The 22,157-nt window shown below is 34.0% G+C and overlaps 1 protein-coding gene across 1 annotated transcript in view; it reads left to right on the top strand.

Annotated features, from left to right (window-relative positions):
• The window catches only part of LOC123609886 (butyrophilin subfamily 1 member A1-like), a 36,699-nt gene extending 17,757 nt beyond the window's left edge, over positions 1-18,942 (top strand). Inside the window, exons 4-9 of the mRNA XM_045500905.1 lie at positions 9,699-9,719; positions 10,959-10,979; positions 11,326-11,352; positions 11,966-11,992; positions 18,167-18,193; positions 18,413-18,942. Coding sequence (XP_045356861.1) covers positions 9,699-9,719; positions 10,959-10,979; positions 11,326-11,352; positions 11,966-11,992; positions 18,167-18,193; positions 18,413-18,942 — 653 coding nt within the window. The remainder of the gene's footprint in view (positions 1-9,698; positions 9,720-10,958; positions 10,980-11,325; positions 11,353-11,965; positions 11,993-18,166; positions 18,194-18,412) is intronic.
• The last annotated feature ends 3,215 nt before the right edge of the window (positions 18,943-22,157 follow it).

Genomic DNA, 22,157 nt, shown 5'->3' with positions numbered 1-22,157 from the left:
GAGCCACCCAGGCACCCCAGGTACATAGGTTTTTTAAATATCCAATGGGTCAAAGATGAAATTTTAAGGAAAATAAAATATTTTCATTTGAATAAAAATTAAAACACACTTTCATTCAATTTCATGACTGAGAACGGTATATCCATTGCATGGGTGTACCAGATATGGTTTATCCATTTCTCTGTCGATAGATTCTTCAATTCTTCCTGCATCTTTTGCCTACTGTTAACAGTGCTGCTATGACTATTTCTGAATGAGTGTTTGAATACTTGTTTTTAATATTTCCGGGGCATATACTGAAGAGTAATTTTCTGGGTCATATGGTATTATATGTTTAACTTTTTTGGAGAAACATCAAAGTGTTTTTCACAGCAGCAGCACCACTTTACATTCCCACCAGCAATGTACTAGTTTGGATTTCCCAACATCCTCCAGAACACCTGCTGTTCTCCATTTTACAAAAAAATTACAGTAGTCCAATTGCATATGTAGTGGTAACTCATTGTGTTTTGATTTGTATCTTCCTAATGACTAATGATATTGAGCATCTCTTCATGTGCTTATTGACCTCCTTGGACAAATGTCTGTTCAAGTCCTTTACACATTTTTTTTTTAATTTTTTTTTCAACGTTTATTTTTATTTTTGGGACAGAGAGAGACAGAGCATGAACGGGGGAGGGGCAGAGAGAGAGGGAGACACAGAATCAGAAACAGGCTCCAGGCTCTGAGCCATCAGCCCAGAGCCTGACGCGGGGCTGGAACTCACGGACCGCGAGATCGTGACCTGGCTGAAGTCGGACGCTTAACCGACTGCGCCACCCAGGCGCCCCACTTTTACACATTTTTTAAAAAGGGTTGTGGTTTTTTTATTGATGAGTTATAAGAGTTCTTTATACATTCTTACTACTAGGTTCTTATCAGATATATAATTTCCAAATATTTTCTCTAGTCTACAGATTGTTTTTTAACTTTTTTTGACAGAATTCTGTGATGCACGAAATTTTTAATTTATGAAGTCTAATTTATCTACTCTTTCTCTTGTGCTTTTTGGTGTTTTCTTTTTCAATATATGAAATTTATTGTCAAGTTGGTTTCCATACAACCATTAGTGCTCATCCCAAAAGATGCCCTCTTCAATACCCATCACCCACCTTCCCCTCCCTCCCACTCCCCATCAACCCTCAGTTTGTTCTCAGTTTTTAAGACTCTCTTATGCTTTGGCTCTCTCCCACTCTAACCTCTTTTTTTTTTCCTTCCACTCCCCCATGGGTTTCTGTTAAGTTTCTCAGGATCCACATAAGAGTGAAAACATATGGTATCTGTCTTTCTCTGTATGGCTTGTTTCACTCAGCAGAACACTCTCCAGTTCCATCCACGTTGTTACAAAGGGCCATATTTCATTCTTTCTCATTGCCACGTAGTACTCCATTGTGTATATAAACCACAATTTCTTTATCCATTCATCAGTGGACGGACATTTAGGCTCTTTCCATAATTTGGCTATTGTTGAGAGTGCTGCTATAAACATTGGGGTACAAGTGCCCCTATGCATCAGTACTCCTGTATCCCTTGGGTAAATTCCTAGCAGTGCTATTTCTGGGTCATAGGGAAGATCTATTTTTAATTTTCTGAGGAACCTCCACACTGTTTTCCAGAGCGGCTGCACCAGTTTTCATTCCCACTAACAGTTCAAGAGGGTTCCCATTTCTCCACATCCTTTCCAGCATCTATAGTCTCCTGATTTGTGTTTGTGCTTTTTGTGCCATTTATAAGAATCCATGGCCAAAACCAAAGTCATGAAGAGGTATCTCTATGTTTTCTTTTTCTTTTCTTTTTTAAAATTCTTTAATGTTTATTTATTTTAGAGAGGGGGAGAGAGAGAGAGAGAGAGAGAGAGAGAGAGTAGGGGCAGGGGAGGGGCAGAGAGAGAGGGAGAAACACAGAACTTGAAGTGGGCTCCAGGCTCCATGCTGTCAGCGCAGAGCCAGATGTGGGGCTTGAACTCACGAACTGTGAGATCATGACCTGAGCTGAAATCAGACGCTTAACCGATTGAGCCACCCAGGCGCCCCTCTCTATGTTTTCTTATAAAAGCTTTATAATTTTAGTTCCTGAATTTAGGTCTTTGATCCATTTTAAGTTAATGTACTTTATTTGGGGCGGCCAGAGTCCAACTTCGTTCTTTTGCATGTGGACATCTAGTTGTTTCAACACAATTTGTTGAAGAGATTATTCTGTTCTTATAGAATTGCCTTGGTATCTTTATTAAAAATCAATTGACACTAGATTTATCAGATCATTTTTGAATTTTTGATTCTATTCCATTGGTCTATATATCTATCTTTATCTCAGTACCAGACTGTTTTGATCATTGTTGCTTTGCAGTTAGTATTAAAATCAGAAAGTTTTAGTCCTCCAAGTTTATTTTTTTCTTTTTTATGATTGTTTTGTCTATTTTGGGTCCCTTACACTTTCATAAGAACTCTAGTATCAGTGCTTCCATTTCTGTAAAAATAATAATAATAATAATAAATTAATTAATTAATAATTCTTGGGATTTGATAACAATTGCATTGAATCTGTAGATCTTTTTGGGGAGTATTGCCATACTAGTAATATGAAGCCTTCCATTCAGTGAACATGGGAGATCTTTACATTTATTTAGGCATATGTTAATTTCTTTTAGAAATGCTTTCTACTTTTAAATGTACAAGACCTCTGCCCCCTTGGTTAAATTTATTCCTTTTTTTTTTTCTTTCATGAGCTATTGTTAATGGAATTGTTTTCTTAATCTCAATTTTGGATAGTTTATTGCTTATGTATAGAGGTAAAACAATTTGTATGTTGATCTCATATTCTGCAAATTTGCTGAACTTGTTTAAAAAAATAACCAGAAAAAGGTGGTCTACCAGAACAGAAGAGCTTTTTGACAACACCCGCCTTACTCTAGGGCAAATAACAACTGTTTCCCCCAACTTCCCAATACTTTCAGCTTACTTTAAGGAAGAATTAAGCTTCCACTCCTAGCTAGCAGCATAAGGCAGAAGGAGGCTGTACAAAGATGTATTGGGCAGCACTCTGTTTTCATTCCACACTGGTGTCTGTGGGATCCAGCTAAGCTTTCATCCCTGTATAGCAGAGAGATGAGGTGAGGCCATGCTCTGCTTTCCCCAGGAAAGTATCAGTGGGACTAAGGGATAAGCTGAATTGCATTTCCACTAGTAGCAAATGTGGCAGTGATAGTCAGCACTCTGTTTCTACCTGCAACCAATAGGAAACTGAACTTCCAGTCCCATCCTGGAAACACGTTATACATAAATCGCGTGACTGCCTGCCAGTAAAAAAGAATAAATAGAATCCACAGCCTCACAACTTAATGCCCAAAGTGTCTAGAATAAAATAAAAATTTCACCCTTCATGTCAAAATCAAAGGCAATCACACCTGAACAACAGTGGACAATTGACAGAAACCAACACTGAGATGACACAGGTATTGGAGGTATCTGACATGGATGGTAGAGTTACAATAATAAAAATGATTCAATGAGCAATTAAAACTCTTGAAATAAGGAAAAATGGAAAAATTTAGGAGAGAAATAGATTTTATAAATAACCAAAGGAAAATGTTAGAACTAAAAAATATAATAACTGAAATAGAAAAATTACTTGATCTCAATGCATGCTAAATTTAAGATGACAGAGGAAGGAAACTAAACTTAAAGATAGATCAATAGAAATTACCTTATCATGGAAAAAGTGAGAAAACAGACAAAGAAACAGGGACTTGGAACATGTGGACAATATAAAAGTAATCTATTGTTTGTGTTATCAGAGTCCTCAGAGAGATTACAGAGTATGGGGATGAAAACAAATATAGACAAGATAATGGTGAAATGTAAAACTCTACAGATTCAAGATACTGAAATGTCCACAAATGGGATAAACTTAAAGAAACCCACAGTGAAATCTCACTACACATCTTTAGAATGGCTAACATTTAAAGACAAAACAGAAAAATATCCAGTGATGGTGAGAGTGTGAGGAAACTAGATTTATAACATTGCTGGTGAGCATGTAAAATGGTACAGCCATCTATTAAATAATGTGGCATTTTCTTATAAAAAAATATGCACTATTGTGTAAATAAAAAATCACACAGGCATTTATCCTAAAGAATAAAGAAATAAAAACTTACGCTCACACAGAATCTTCTATGCAAATATTCGAACAATTTTACTTGTATTAGCAAAAAAAAACAAAAAAAAAAAACAAAAAAAAACTGGAAACAAAATAAATACCCTTCAATAAATGAATAGTCAAACTGTGGCAAATGAGTACAGTGAATACTATTCAGCAATAAAATGGAGTAGACCATTGATTCATACAACAAATGTGATGGACTTCAATGGCATTGTGCTTAGTGGGCAAAAAAGTCTATCTCAAAAGATTATGTAATGTATGATTCCATTAGTATAACATCTGAAAAATGACAAAAATACAGAGATAGAGTATAGATTAGTGGTTGCCAGGGGACAGGGAAGAGCAAGGGTGGGGAGTGGGAATATAAAGAGACTGCACAAGAGATTTCCTTTGTAGTTATGGGCTAGTTTTATATCTTGATTGTGGTTTCTTGAGTGTATAGATGAGAGAAATTGCATTCACACACACACACACACACACACACACACACACATACACATCAATGCATGGAAAAATGATGAAACTCAAATGTGGCATGCTGTATACTTAACAGTATTATACCCATGTCAATTTTTTGGCTTTGATATTTTGCTACAATTATATAAGATGTTTTCTATCATTAGCAGGGTCTGGGTAAAGGATACACAGGGCTTTATACAAACATTTTAAAAAGAGGGGAAAACTATGGTTGCTGTACTACATGAGGTAAATAAAAAGATTAGAAATGAATGAATGAAAATTCATAGCAGAGAAATAGAAACTAGAAAAATAGTTAAATCAAAATTTGGGAACTGAAAAATATAATATCTAAAATTTAATTACTGCATTAGCTCCATAGCAGAATGTATGATAAGCAAAAAGACCAGAAAATGGAATACAAAACCACAGAATTTTCCTATCTGAAGAACAGTAATGAAAATATATTGAAACAATGAACAAAGCTGTGGAAGAAGTGTGAGATAATATTAAAAGTTCTATTATGCTAAGCAAAATAAGTCAGTCAGAGAAAGACAAATGCCATATGATTTCACTCACATGTAGAATTTAAGAAACAAAACAGATGAACATTAAGAGAAAGGAAGGAAAAACAAAATAAAAACAGAGAGGGAGGCAAACCATAAGAGTCTCTTAAATACAGAGAACAAACTGAGGGTTGCTGGAGGGGAAGTGGGTGGGGGGGATGGGCTAAATGGGTGATGGGCATTAAGAAGGGCACTTGTTCAGATGAGCACTGGGTGTCATATGTAAGTGATGAATCACTGGTTTCTACTCCTGAAACCAATATTACACTGTAGGTTAAGTAACTGGAATTTAAATAAATAATATTTTTTTTAATCTGTAAAAAAGAGAGTTCTAATGCAGGAAACAGTCAACAAAACTAAAAGACAGCCTACTGGATGGGGAAAGATATTTGCAAATGGCATATCTGATAAAGAGTTAGTATCCAAAATACATAAAGAACTTATAAAACTGAACACCCAAAAAATAAATCATGCAATTAAAAAATGAATAGGAGGGGCGCCTGGGTGGCTCAGTCGGTTAAGCGTCTGACTTCAACTCAGATCAGGATCTCACGGTCAGTGAGTTCGAGCCCCGCGTTGGGCTCTGGGCTGATGGCTCAGAGCCTGGAGCCTGCTTCCGATTCTGTGTCTCCCTCTCTCTCTGCCCCTCCCCATTCATGCTCTGTCTCTCTCTGTCTCAAAAATAAACGTTAAAAAAAATTAAAAAAAAAATGAATAGAAGACATAAACAGAAATTTCTCCAAAAAAATATACAGATGGCCAAAAGACACATGAAAAAATGCTCAATATCTCTCTTCATCAGGGAAATGCAAATCAAAACTACAATGAGATATTACCTAACACCTGTCAGAATGGCTAAAATGAAAAACCCAAGAAACAACAAGTGTTGGTGAGGATGTAGAGAAAAAGGAACCCTCAGGCACTGTTGGTGGGAATGCAAACTGGTGCACCCACTCTGGAAAATAGTATGGAAGTTCCTCAAAAAGTTAAAAATGGAACTACCCTATGACCTTGCAATTGTCCTACTGGATATTTACTAAAGAATACAAAAACACTAATTCAAAGTGATACATGCACGCCTATGTGTAACAGCATTATTTACAATAGCTGAAATTATGGAAGCAGCCCAAGTCTCCATCATTTGCCCAAGTCTCCATCAATAAATGAATGGATAAAGAAGAAATGGAATACATACACAGTAGAATATTATTCAGTTATAAAAAAGAATGAAAACTTGCCATTTGCAACAACATGGATGGAGCTAGAGAGTATAATGCTAAGCAAAATAGTCAAAGAAAGACAAATACCATAAGATTTCATTCATATGTGGGATTTAAGAAACAAAATAAATGAACAAATAAAAAAAAGAGACAACCCAAAAAACAGACTCTTAACTGCACAGTAAAACCTTGGATTGTAACTTGTTCTGTGAGTGTTCCACAAGATGAGCAAACATTTCTAATAAATTTTAACATGATAAACGAGTAATGTCTTGCAATACAAGCAGTACATGACACTGAATGTCACATGATCACAACTGAGCCAATGGTTCTTGAAATTTGCTTTGATATATGAGTGCTTTGGATTACAAGCATGTTTCTGGAATGAATTATGCTCACAAACCAAGGTTTTGTAGAGAACAAAGAGAGGGTTACCAGAGGGGAGGTGGGTGGAGGGATGGGTAAAATAGATGATGGGGATTAAGAGTGTACTTAACATGATGAGCACTGACTAATGTATAGAGTTGTTGAATTAAAATATTGTACACCTGAAACTAATATAACACTGTATGTTCATTATATTAGAATTAAAGTAGAAAACTTAATAAAAAAGAAAAGAAATATTCATGGTGTGTATACGTTTTCTGAATGAAGATATTTGGTAATTAAAAAAAAAAAAAACCTTTTAGCGCATAAATAATGAGCTTCCCAGAATGAGAGAGGAAAGATTGGAGCATAAAATTTATTTGAAGAAGAATGTCAAAATTTTCTCAAACTTGGTAAGAGATTTAAATTTAAGGATGCTTAAATGCTTGGCAAAAGTATAAGCAGAATAAACTCAAAGAATACCTATGTTCCTAGAAGCACTGCAATCATAATTTTTGAAAACCAAGATGAGAAATGACTCTTAAAGTTATCTAAAGTAAAACAAAGGAGAAATGATTCAAAACCAGCTGATTTCACACCAGAAATCATAGGAGCAAGAATACAGTAAAGCAAAATCATTAAAATGCTAAAAGAAAAGACTGTCAACCCAGTAGTCTATATATTCAGTGAAAACAGACTTCAGCAGAAAGACAAAGACTAACACATGGAAGAAAGAAAAGTCAAGGAATTAGTTACCAGATTTGTCTCCTAAGAAATGCTAAAGAAACTTCTGCAAGCATGCAAGCATAAGGGAATAACAGAAGGAGCCAATGAGAAGGGAACCACATGTGGATAGAAATGATAGATGAAGAGATTTTGAATCTGAAAATCACAAATTTCTATTTTGTTTTGAAAACGTGAAAAAAGGTGTTTTCTCTTCATCCATAGAGAAAGGATATAATTAATAAATGACCTCATCAATTTTAACTTCTTTTAATTCATTTTTATGTTGTATCTATTAGTTGAAATAAGTTATTTTGTTTAATGCATATATTCAGAGAAAAGGGAAGAATTCAAAGGGAAATTTATCTCCACCAAAATAGAAAACATATCATTGAAGGAAAACCTGTCCTGGATTATATGAAAACAATGCTCTTGGTACTTTGGCATTTTGTAAAAGTAGAGTTTGCCCCTAAAAGAACTAATATTTGATCCTCCATACCATTATTTGTGAATTACTTCAATTATTTTATTTAATCAACATTTCTCATTTGTTTTGCAGAGAAAATAAAAGATGTGAGTTTCAAGTCTTAAATCACTTAGAAAGATATTATTGTAGCAAACTCAGCTTCAGACAGTAACAAGAAAAGGGGTTCAGTATCCTCACATTATACCAAATAAAGATTTCTTCATAATATATCAATCTACTCCCTTGATACTAAGCCCCTAAAAATATATAATTTGCAGATATTTTCTCCCATTATGTACATTATCTCTTCCCTTTCTTACCTTTTGATACATAGTTTTCACTTTTTGTGAAGTTAGGTTTGTCTATTGTTTTATTTTGTTATTTGTGCATTGGTGTCACCTTTAAGAATCCATTCTTAAATCCTAAATCATGAAGATGTACCTCTGAATTTTTTAAAAAGACTTTTATTGTTTTTAGCTCTTATATTTTGGTCTTTCACCCATTTTAAGTAAATACTATAAATGCAGCAGAACATTAAAAAAATGAATAAGACAGTCCTGTCTATATAATTTATTAGTTGGAGGTTTTTGCTGACCATTTTTAGAGCATTTTAAGTGCCCTACTCTAATAGAATAAAAGAAGCATGATGATAAATTGCTAAATGGATTGTCAAATAAAGTGGCTGAAATAAGAAGATAAAACAATAAGTAGCATACTAGCTTTAAGTTTTTGAGAGTCTGCCAAACCCTTTACATAGTATTGCTCTGTATTACATAGTATTACATAGCAGTACATAGTATTTGGAGACTGCTGCTTTACCCCAATGTTTTGTATTGTTTTTTTTTTTTTTCTTTTACTGAAAATATCTTTCCCTAGTAATATAATATTCACTTTGGAAAAAATTCCAATTCTGAAATAAAAAACTGGGAAACGCAGCAAGTAATGTAGTCTTGAGCTAATGTTTATTCTTCTGCATAAGTGTCATAACTTCCAAAGAACTTTTGTTGATCAAATGTGATGCTGCTTGCAAAGCATGTATCACAGAGCTTAGTGCAAACAAAGTGCTTAGTGAACGTCAATGGCAATGGTGGTGGTGGTAGTGACAATGGTATTGATGATGACGATGACAATGATATGCCTAAAGAAGACTTTAGGAAATTATTTTGGGGGATATTGAGCTCAGTCACAATAAATTTAAAATTATTTTTCTACTTTTTACCATTTGATACAAAGCAATGTGGACCCCCATAGGTTTTTCCAGTAAAACATCTAGAAAATAATTCTATTTTTTTTTCTCTGAAGTGTCTAACCAATTATTTCACAATAGGTGAAAAGATTTTTGCAAGATTTTTTTTGTTCATTTTGTTTCTGCTTCATAGTGATTCTTTTATTACTCCTTTTATTTTTCAGATCAATTTAATACAAAATGTGATGTTCCTATCATCTGTTTCATAGTGATTCTCATATTTCTCTGTTTTATTTTTCAGGTGAACTTACGAAAGAAAATGGTAAAATTTAACAATTATTTACAAAACATGATGTTCCTATCGTCTGTTTCATAGTGATTCTCATATTTCTCTGTTTTATTTTTCAGGTGAACTTACGAAAGAAAATGGTAAAATTTAATGATTATTTACAAAATATGATGTTCCTATCGTTTGTTTCATAGTGATTCTCATATTTCTCTGTTTTATTTTTCAGGTGAACTTAGGAAAGAAAATGGTAAAGTTTAATGATTATTTACAAAATACGATGTTCCTATTGTCTGTTTCATAGTGATTCTCATATTTCTCTGTTTTATTTTTCAGGTGAACTTAGGAAAGAAAATGGTAAAATTTAATGATTATTTACAAAATATGATGTTCCTATCATCTGTTTCATAGTGATTCTAATATTTCTCTGTTTTATTTTTCAGGTGAACTTAGGAAAGAAAATGGTAAAGTTTAATAACAATTTGTTTATAAAATATGATCTTCCTATATGGATTTGTGCTTGTTTCTTCCTTTTTCCATGTATTATTTTCCTCTGTATAATTTTCTTTCATGATTTTCATTTATGTGTATTATATTACAACTTCCCTTACCTATTTCTTTCTTTGTTCTTCTCCCATTAGTTAACTCACTTCTCTCATTCACCCTTATCTTAATCTAATGTATTATTTTTCAGCTGTCTCCATGATGCTAGCAATAACTTCTTCTAGTGGCTTTGAGATAAGTGAAATCTAATCTGAGAAGATATTTGAAAGAGCTCTCATGGTGCTTGCTGTGCCCACAGTCTGATTCTAAGTAAAACTGAAACTCTTCTATGCAAGGCACTATTTAAAAAAAAAAAATGCAATAGGCTGTTCCTTATATAGGACGTCACTATTCTACCTTTTGACTGAAGCCTCAGCTGGCTCGACCAAACGTGGAGGATTATGGCATAATGACTGAGTGTTTAATTTGCAGTTTAACATACCTGGGTTCAAGTCATTGTCCATTTACCAACAGAAACTTCATCATGTTACTGACCCCTTTGATTCTCAGATCTTTATTCTGTAAACAGAAGAGCACTACTTCACCATTATTTTGCTAGTATTCAATTGAGTGATTACATAAAACCATTAGATAATCCCTATCTCATTGGAAGCACTGAAAAAACTACAGCTGTTACTGCACAGATGATGGCTAGCATAACAACATTGCAGGTGAAGATATTCATTAATATCAGCATTATAAACTAGTTCAAAAACAATAAACCACTGGGGGATTTGGTAATTTTCTCTTAGACTTCAACTGTAAGATTATTTATGTAAGCATGTGATATATATTTGTTTTGTTTTGAACAAGTGTTCTAGAAAAGTGAGGGTTTTTTTTTTTTAACCTTAATGAAGTTACTTATTTCATGTGTAATTCTTCTAAGGAACTTTAATTTTCCTTTTCTCTGTGATATTAAAATGGGGTTTTCACTTTTGTGTTTCAGAAAAATTTCAAATGGAAATTGGTAATTGTATTCTAATAGTTAAAACATTTGCAAGATATTATACTGTGGAAATCATATGCTTTGCTTTATCCTGTCCCGTTAACTATTTTGTGTATCTTTCACATTTTCCTATGGCCTCTCTATATTGCAATTATCATGCTAGGAATGATTTACCTGTTTACCTTGATTAACTCCTAAAAAATCCTGTGATTCAGCTTTATTTTATCCATAAGAAATTTATGAGGGAGCAACAGCTTACCTAATATGATAGTGGTGATTATGATAAACCCCTCAAAGAATGCCTGTCTTTGGTTTTGCATTTTTATCTTTTTGAGAGTCCCAGTCTTCTGTGTACATCTCCTTTCAGATCAAAGAAGAACCCAATTTAGGAATGGTAAGTAACTCTGAAGTTCTTTCATGGCAGTTCTTAAATTCCACAAACAGTAAGACTCCTAACTCCTCTAAACCTCATTTCCAGAAAGAATCAGACATACTCTACCATTGCCTGTGTTCATTGTGTAGGAGCATAAATGGAAGAGAGTCTGTAAAAGTTAATTCACTTTTTCCCTAAGTTGTAATATCTTTTTTTTAATCTCCCTTTCTCAACTTTTATTCCTTCACTCTGTTGTTCCTAATTCCTTCTATTTCTTCTGCCTTTCTTCTTCTTCTCTCTACTTTCCTTCCATTTTCCATCTTTCTTTCTTTCCTTTTTTTAAATCTCAAACTATCCATCTTTCTGTCATCACTCCTTCATTTTCCATTTCTATATTCCTTTCTTCTCTTTGTTTTTAGTTTGCCTTTTTTCTGACTTTACATGTTTTCACACATATACACAACTCAATCATTTTGTATTCAGGAAAGGAATGGTCACATGTTCATGAAGAAGGAAAGGGACAGAGAGGTAAATATGTAACTGAATACTGAGAGAATGTCAGTGATGAGAAGAGAGAAAAAGATAGAAGGACCATGAAAGGGTAAAAATATTTAATCATTTTGTTCACTCGCAGGCTGGCAGAAGGCATCATTGTACCCTGGTGAGTACATTGTCCTGACCACGATAATTTTCCCTGATTCTGAGGTATATACTTAACCTCCTAAATTCTATAAGATATCATACTACTAACTACCACTTGACATAGAAAAATGTATTGTATATAACTCTGTTCCATAGAAAACTTACCAAGAATGGTAACTTATAAATTACTTTTCTTTTTATCTTTTTCTTACCTGTGTTTCATGGGACATTTACAATTTAATTAAAGAAGATCTTAATTAATAAAAACAGTATCTTGTCAGTTTAAAAAATTTACTTTTTCCTTTTTCACAATTCTAAGGAGGTTTTATATTAATATGAATTACTTCTAGCTACTCTTTCAAATAAACATCAACACATCAAATAGTTTAGCAAGCTAGACTGTATTTCTAATGTATATACAAAGATTCCTGGTTAAGAAGCTCTACTTGGAAGGTGTCCTCTAAGCAATGACTTTGATCTGGACTCTTTCCATTGTGTAACTTCTCAATGTTCTAGATGTCCTTCAATTCCTCAAAATTTTTTGAGAAAAAGAAATGTGAAGATGACCCAAGAATATAGTGTTTTGTAGCAGGGGTTGAAAAGCCATTCACCAGTTCTGCCTACATAGGCCAGTTCTCAGTCATGTGGTTTCACCTAGACACAATGGGAGCTAGGAAAGGTTGTTTAGCTGTTTACCCAGAAAACAGAAAAGCAATAAATATTGCTAGAGTTTTATCATCTCTACAAGCTATCTTTCAAGTAACCAGAGATCAATTTAGCGTTTCTTTCTCTGTATATAACTAACTTGTTCCTTTTTCAAAAAGAGAAGCCAAGGGTCCATGGGGTCACTGCAACTGATTTAAAGGCCAAGATCTCTAAGAGAGATGTTCTTCTTTCAGTTGATGTAACTCTTCTGGATCTTGTAATCTGTGTACTCAAAGACAGGAATCGTCTGCACCCTCCATTCCATGCTTAGACAAATGAGGATAAAACATGGAATAAAAATTTCTGTTTAGGATAAGGAGAAAGCGCAGCAGGCATCATTTACCAATGGAGTACGGATTCCCACCAGGCCATATTTTGAAGGGCCCTATTCTAAAGGGGGAAGAATTTTCCTGATTATTTAGATCCTTATTTTGCTCTTGAGATGCAACTTGCTTTCTATTGTCCTTAGTGACCCCTTGACTCTCCCTCACATCAAATGTATAGTGGCATAGCACACTTCTGGCTTGCGGAAATTTCCTATTACAAAATATGCTTTATAGCTTTATGCTTACAGAATTGTTTACTCTGAGCTCATTTTTTTAAAGGTGTTATTGGATATAATTTATATACCATACATTTATTTAAGTGTTCACTCATTTTTTAGAAATCAATTCAATAATCCTTAAATTCATTTACAGAGTTGGGCAACCATCACCAAATCCAGTTTTATAAGGTTTCCATCATCTCCAAAGATCTTTTGTTTCCATTTTCTGCCAATCCTTTCCTAGGCTCAGGCAATCCCTACTCTTCTTACTCTCTACAGCTTTGCCTTTTGGACATGCATAATTGGAATCATGTAATATATGGTCTTTTATTCTGTTCGTTTCACTTAGCATAAGGTTTTTGAGACTCTTGTTTTAGCATGTTTTAGTATTTTGTTCCTTTATATTGCCAGGTAGTATTCCATTGTATGCATATGCTACATTATGCTCACTCATTCTCCCAGATAATAGGCATTTAGAATACTTCCACTTTTTTTTGCAGTTATAAGTTTTTATTTAAATTCCAGTTAGTTAGCATATAGTGTAATATTAGTTTCAAGAGTAGAACTTAGAGATTCATCATTTATATAATACCTGGTACCCATCACAAGTAACCTCCTTAATTAATATCCATCACCCATTTAACCCATTCCCCCACCCACCACCCCTCCAGCAACCCTCAGTTTGTTCTGTATAGTGAAAAGTCTGTTTTGTGGTTTGCCTCTTTTTTTCTCCCTACGTTCATGTTTCTTTCTTACATTCCACATATCAATGAAATCATACGGTATTTGTCTTTCTCTGACTTACTTCACTTTGCATAATACATTCTATCTCCATCCATGTTGTTGCAAAATGGCAAGATTTCATTCTTTCTTTTGGCAGAGTAATATTGCTTTGTGTGTGTGTGTGTGTGTGTGTGTGTGTGTGTGTGTGTACACATATATATACATATATATGCCACATCTTCTTTATCCTTTCATTAGTCAATGGACATTTGGGCTCTTTCCATAGTTTAGCTATTGTAGATAATGCTGCTATAGACATCAGGGTGCATGTATCCCTGTGAATCTGTATTTTTGTATCCTTTGGGTAAATACCTAGTAGTGCAATTGTTGGATTGTAAGGTAGTTTTTTTTTTAGTTTTCTGAGGAACCTCCATATATTCTCCAGAGTGGCTGCACCAGTTTCTTTGTAATTGTGAATGGAATAGTTTTAATTTCACTTCAGACTGTTCATTGTTAACATATGGTAACATGATTGATTTTTGTATTTTACTTTTTTTAATCCTGTACCTTACTGAATTCATTAATTTGTTCTAGTTCTAGCAGACTTTTGTGGGCACTTGTATGATATGCTACAGGAATGATGAGTCAACTGGGAATAAAAGGAGATTTGTTGGGGTGCCTATGTGGCTCAGTCAGTTAAGCATCCAACTCTTGATCTCAGCTCAGGTCTTGACCTCAGGGTCATGAGTTCAATCCCCATGTTGGAGGTGGAGGCTACTTTAAAAAAAAAAAAAAAGGAGATTTGCTTCTTTTTTAAAATTTTAATTCTTTTTTTTTAACCTGACTGCATAGAATCTCCATTACAATGCTGAATAGAAATAGCAAAAACAGACGTGCTTGTCTTGATCCCTACTATGGTGTAAAAAATTCATTTATTTGCTATTAAGTATTTTGTTTGTTGTAAATTTTTCATAAATACACTTTATCAGGTTGAAAACCGCTCTTCTAAATTAATGATTTTTTGAAATCACAAATAGGTATTAGATTTTATCAAATGCTTTTTCTGTGCTTATTGAGATGATTATGCCATTTTACTGGTTGTTTTATTACTATAACTTGCTACATTAATTGATTTTCACACATTAAGCTGATCTTGCATTCTGGGCACAAACCCCATTTGGCAGTGGTCTATAATCTTTTTTGTATGTGTTGTTACACATACAATAATTTTTATTGAGAGTTTTGCACTTTTATTCATGAAGGATATTTGTGTGTCTTTGGCTTTGGTATCAAGGTAATACTAACTTTTAGAATGAGTTGAGAAATATCTTCCCCACTTTTATTTTCTACAAGGTTGTGTTAAATATTGCTATTATTTACTTCTTAAATTTTTGATAAAATACGCCAGTAAAGCCAACTGGGCCTGGGAATTTCTTTGTGGGAAGTTTATAATTAATAATTCAAATATCTTACTTGTTAGAGATCTGTCTAGATTTTCTATTTCTTAAGTCACCTTCAGTAATTTGTATTTTAAAGAATTTGTGCATTTCATCTAAGGCTAATTTAGTGACATAGGGATTTTCACAGAAATCCCATTTTAGCCTTCTAATTTCTAAGAGCTCAATAATGATGTCCTCTCCTGCAAAACCCTCTTTTGTGTGTGTGTGTGTGTGTGTGTGTGTGTTGATTGTTGTGGCTTTATTTATTTACTTCTTTATTTTTGCCTTTTTCTTTAAAATTTTTTATTTAAATTCCAGTTTGTACACCTATGGTATAATGTTAGTTTTAGGTGTACAATTTAGTGATTCAACACTGATGTAAAATACTCAGTGCTCTGGGGGCACCTGGGTGGCTCAGTTGGTTCGGTATCTGACTTCGGCTCAGGTCATGATCTTCTGGTTTGTGAGTTTGAGCCCCGCATTGGGCTCTGTGCTGACAGTGCAGACTCTGGAGCCTGCTTCAGATTCCGTGTCTCCCTTGTTCATGCTCTCTCTCTCTCAAAAATAATAAATAAACATTAAAAAATGGAAGTGCCTGTGTTTCTTATTGAGCTGTAAACTATGCTGACTTTTCTAAGAAGGAACATTTATTTAACTGAGAAGGTCAATATTAGACTTAGAGTTTTTTTCATTGATTTCTAATATAATTTTATTATTTTCTTACTTTCAATTGCTTCAAGCTCAGTTTACTCTTCACTTTTTAGTCTCTTCAAGAAGCTTAGTTTATTGGTTTAAGATAATTCTCCTTTTCTATATCAGACATTTAAAACTCTAAATTTCCCTCCAGGCACTGCTGTTAGCCACATCCAATAAGTTTTTGTATGTAGTGTTTTCATTTTCATTCAATTCAAAATATCTTCTAAACTCTCTTTTCATTTCCTTTTTCTTCTATAGATTATTTATAAATATATTGTTTAATATCAAGGTTTTCTTTGGTTCTAAAATTTGCTCCTGTTTTGCTTATTTCCAACACAATTCCATTGTAATCAGAGAATATCCTTTTATGGACATTCTTTTATTAATCATTTTAAATACTTTTCCCTAAATGAGTGTTTCTCAATTTGCTATGTGCCTTTTTCAATTCCCTTTGTGAATTTCCAGAATGCAAAAGTTCCAATTTGAGAACTTTTCCAGTCTTATTGCTGCGCTGGGGGAAAGGATTTATGAAGCCATTCATTCAGCCATTCCAGAGGTCCTTTGTTTCATGTTATTTTTGACATTTTCCTCCAAATATAGTAAGTTTCTTATACATTTCTCCCAATTAGTTTCATATATCAATAACCATATCCAAAGTAACTATAGACATATCTGACCATCTAATTTATTTTCTTATATATCTCCCTTTATGTTGGCTCTCTTGAGGCTGCTGAAACACCTGTGAAAAGTCCATCATCTTCATTTGTTCTTTTCCTTAATCACTTTGTTCAATAAAGAAATTGCACTATTCCTTTGTGCTAAAACTGTATTTAATTTCATCTCTTCTCTTGGGTGGTCTAGAAAAGTGATTGCCACATCTGTTCTGTGAAGGGCTATATTGTAAATATTTTAGGGTTCATGGGCTATATGGTCTTCTCACAATTACTCAATGGTGCCTTGTAGCACAAAGAAGGCATAGACAATACATAATGAATTAGTATGGCTGTCTTCCAATAAAACTGTGTTTACAAAAAACAGTTTGGTGGGCTGATTCTTGGCCTAGAAAATGTCACTTTTTAACACTCTGATAATTGCCCATTTTGGGGAGTTTTTATTTATTTTGATTTATGCCAGAAAAAAAAAGGTGAACGATTATTTTGAAAATGAATAGTTTTTAATAGAATGTCAATAATAGATTCAATGAATGCTCTCTTCTCAAATCAATTCCTTAAGATCTACAGTCTGTTTAGGACATATGATATGCTTTGCAAATGATCATAAAGGCAACAGTTTTAGCAAATGTTTCTCTGCTTATTATGGATGTCCATATTTGTAGTCAGTTTTATCTGTTTTGTCATGTCTATTACCTAATCTCTAAACCAAACCACACATTTTCTTGTTTACAGTACTTCATTTTCATTTTTAGGCAGTACTTTCTGCATTGAGAAGTGTAATTAACTTAGACTTTGATAAAAAGTGACTCCTACATCTCCATGGTTAGCAGAACTGCTTGGTATTCCTCACCCCTGCAAATGATAATATGAATATATCTGGTTCTGTGGCTCTCCTGGGCAACTCTCTTCAAAATAGTAACTCCAAGAGCCAGGAAGTTCCTTCTCTTCTGTATTCTCCATTTTTAGGACTTCTACTCTTAGTTTTATAACCTGGGGAAGAAGTGTTATAGTGAAATTGAGAATGAAAAATAGTATCATATGAGCTATTTTGTTGTCAAGCCCAGAAATGGTGTAGTTCTTTCTGTGCACATTTTTATTGGCCATAACTCAGTCACATGAACTCACTTAAATGCAATGGAGTGGGGAGTAGAGACATGTAATTTCACTGCCTGTTCAAGAAGAGGATAACTATCTTGGGAACATCTCTAGTCTATACCACATAAAGTACAAGCTAGAGGAATTCATTCTTATGGGAATATTTAACAAGAAGAGCAGTAGTAATTTTGGGTCAAGCAAAAGTTACCAAATAAATTTGAAACATTAACAAAATAAGGATTAGAGGGAAGAAATTACCTCTTGTGCCAATAAATTCAAATATTAGTTCTAATAATGAATATTTATGTTTTTTTCAGACTGGAGGAAAGAATTTTTCCAGGCTGGTGAGTCATTCCCTGATGGTCTGGTCTAGGAGGGACTCTACTCATTATGCTCCAGCTCAGTCCCAGAAGTTGGAGGGCAAATGAAAAACTCCAATGAGAATATATACACCTTGCACAGCTACAAGATATCTCAGGCTAACACAGCTATCTCTGCTTCCAGGATCATTCTACCCTTTCCAAGAATATTCTGTCTTTCAGAGAATATTATTGTCTTTGCAGTGAATGTTATTCTGGATCCAGCCACAGCCCATGCTGCCCTCGTCTTGTCTGAAGGCAACAAATGTGTAACCTGTGGAGAGGAATCTCAAGATCTACCTAAAGATCCACAGAGACTGAATTCCCTTCCCTGTGTTCTGGGTCACTCAGTATTCACCTCAGGGAGGTGGTACTGGGAAGTAGATGTCAGAGACAGTGGAGCCTGGGACCTGGGAATATGCAGGTCTAATGTAATGAGGCAGGGGAAGATTTGTGTGAAACCCGAGAATGGTTTCTGGGCCATCAGGTCTTACAAGGATGAGTACTGGGTACTCACTTCTCCAGAAATGCAGCTTACTCTAAAAGAGCACCCTACCAGAGTGTGTATTTTCTTAGACTATGAAGGTGGATGTATCTCATTCTACAATATGATGGATAAATCCCACATTTACACCTTCTCTCAAGGTCCTTTTAATGTGTCTCTAAGGCCTTTTTTCAGGCTTTGGCTTGGTTATTCAAAAAGTTTGACCATCTGTCCAGTGCCCAATGCATGATCCTTACTGTGGTCCCTCTCCTGTATTAGGAGCATCCTACGACCTGCAGGTCAGTGTAGATTGAAGCATGAGGTCATGACATGAATTCTCCTATACCAAAAGCAAATTATTTTTTTTAATCTTCTTTCTGGTTCTCCCTAACATTTTATCTCCTTCATAAATGACTCCCCAAAGGCATGGGACGGCGTGTTAAAGTATGTTACTTATGCTATGTTTAAAGAAAAAAAAATATATATATATACACATATACATACATTCATATAATATCATATTCATATAGATATGTATGTATATACTATATATACACACTCATATAATCACATTATTAAACACATTATATACTCACATTATATAATCACATTATTACCATTATTACTATAAATATACACAAGGAACTAGTCTGTGTGATTGCCCATACAATGTTGAAATTTCTTTCATATCTGACAAAGGCAGGGATAGGAGAATAGCCTTTTATTTTACACTCTTTTGTACCTTTTGGTTTTGTACTATGTTTATAAAGTGATATGCAAAAAAATAAAGTTAGTTTCAAATACATGAATAATTGAAGTGTTCTCATTTGTCTAATCAGTAAGACATTCACAGGGAAGCAAATATTTTCTAGCTTATCCTTCAACTTATCCTTCTTTTTGCATGAACTTCATCCTTATACTTTTTATCCTCTTCATTCCCTTATGAGAGATTGATTCATTCTTGCCTTTACTTACCACCATTTATATTTTTTAGAGGACATTTTCTTAACTTATATGCAGTAAAACTGACTTTTTATAGACTCACGTGGCCACACTACATTCAGGAGATAAGACAATGACATAAGTTCCATTATCTCCGTAAGTGCTTTTATGTTGTCTTTTTGTAGTCAAACCTTTCATAAATACCCAACCTGGAAAAAATTAATCAGGTTTCTGTCCCTATACTTTTGTATTTTCCAGGATGTCACAAAAATAAAATCATCTAGTATGTTATCTTTTGAGATTGGCTTTTCATTCAGAATGAGGCTTTTGGTTATTCATCCATATTAATAGGCATTAGTACTTCATTCCTAATATTTGCTGAGGTAGTATTCTATTGAATAAATGCATCACAATCTTTGTTCACCCACGGAATGCCACTTATGCTGTTTCCAGGTTAGGGTTGTTATAAACAAAGCTGCTATAAACACTCATGTATACTTTTTTGTGCAAACATTTTTCACTTTTTTATGGCAAATAGCTAAAAATGGAATTACTAGGTCATCTGGTAAGAGTAGTTTCAACCTTGTATAAAACTGCCAAACTCTTCCCAGAGGAGCTTTACCATTGTGAAGTCCCACTAGAAATGTATGAGAGCTCCAGCTGCTCCACATCATTACCAGCATCTGGTACTTTCATTTTATTTTATTACTTATTCTTATTTATGATAATAATTATATAGTGGTATTTCACTAAGTTTTAACTTCAATTTTTCTAATGGGTAATGATGTGCAACATCTTTTCATGCATTTATTTACCATTTAGGTATCTTCTAGATGAAGTGTCTTCAAATCTATAGTTTATTTTCTAAACATTTCAATAGATATTATTCGGAGAGCAGTTTTAGACTTACCAAAATACTGTGCAGAAAATACAAAAAGTTTACATGTACACAGTTTCACCTAGTAATATCTTGAAGTGGTGAATTTGTTACAATTGATGTTACAATTGATATTACAAAGGAATGTGACCTTATTTGAAAGTAGTGCCTTGGTGGACACTTGGAAAGAACATGAGATACATTATCATCATACAAAACTAATGAAATTTTTATGTTCTACCAACAGGTAATTTAAAAATGAAATTAAATGCAAATTGATGAACCAATTTGATAGATTATTGTTAACTAAATCGCATCATTTACACTAGGCCCGCTCTTTGTACAGCTCTTTGAGTTGTACCTTCTATGGGGGTTTTGACAAATGGGTAATGTCATGTATCCATCATTACAGTATCATACAAAATAGTTTTGCACTCCTAAATATGCCCGGTGCTCCACCCATCCACTCTTCCTCTCCTTCTTCTGACTTCTGACAACTCCTGATCTTTTTACCATTCTTATAGTTTTGCCTTTTCCTGAATGTCACATAGTTGAAGTCGTACAGATCTGTCGCTTTTTTAGACTGGCTTCTTTCGCTCAGAAAAAAAATGCATGTAAGGTTTCTCCATGTCTTTTTGTGGCCTGATAGCACATTTCTTCTTAGTGCTCAATAACATTTCATCATAAAAATATACCACAGTGTGTGTATCTATCCTCTTGGTGAAGGACATTCTGGATCCTGCCAACCTAAGGCAATTATGAACAAGGCTGATATAACTACTCAAGTGCAGGTCATTTTGTGGACATAAGTTTTCAACTCATTTGGGTAAATATGAGTAGGAGTATGATTGGGAGATCCCAGCGCGAGACTCTCAGCAAAGAATGAGAGCTCCCGTTGCTTCATATCCTTGACAGTATTCAGTTTTGGCTTCCAGCCATTCTAATAAGTGTGCCATGGTATCTCACCTTTGTTTTAATTTGGAATTCCATAATGACATATGATGTTGGACCTTTTTTCATTCGCTTTATTAAAAATGTAACGTCTACATGTAGATTCATTTTTTCGTATATAGGTGTCCAGTTGTTCCAGCACCATTTGTTGAGAAGACTCTCCTTTCTTCATTGAAATGCCTTTACACCTTTGTCAAAGTTCAGTTGACTATGTATGTGTGGATCTGTTTCTGGAAGTAGCCCATTTGAGAAGCATGTTCATTTCTCATTGTTGAGTTCTAAGACTTCTTTATACATTCTAGATACAAGTCCTTTGTTGGATACATAATTTGCAATTATTTTTTCATCAGCCTGAAGCTTGTCTTTTCATTCTCTTAACATTATATTTTGCAAAGAAAAGTTTTTAAGTTCAGTTTTATGGATCATGCTTTTTGTGGTGTTTCAAAAACTTGTTTTTAATCAAAGATTTTATCCTATAATTTTTTTTAAAGTTTAACCATTTAATATTTTATATTCAGATCTATAACCTATTTTGAATTAGATTTTTGTAAGGTGTAGAGTTTGAGTCAAGTTTAACTTTTTTGCATATGAATATCTGTTATGGATTGAGTTATGTCCCCAAAAAAGATATGTTAAAGTCCTAATCCTTGGTAATGATTGTGACCTTACTTGAAAGTAGTGTCTTCATGGACACT

Source organism: Leopardus geoffroyi, chromosome B2 (assembly GCF_018350155.1).
Source record: "Leopardus geoffroyi isolate Oge1 chromosome B2, O.geoffroyi_Oge1_pat1.0, whole genome shotgun sequence".
In the NCBI taxonomy this organism is placed as follows: Eukaryota; Metazoa; Chordata; class Mammalia; order Carnivora; family Felidae; genus Leopardus; species Leopardus geoffroyi.
The sequence above is the reverse complement of the archived record's forward strand: the minus strand, read 5'-3'. Positions and strand labels throughout refer to the sequence as shown.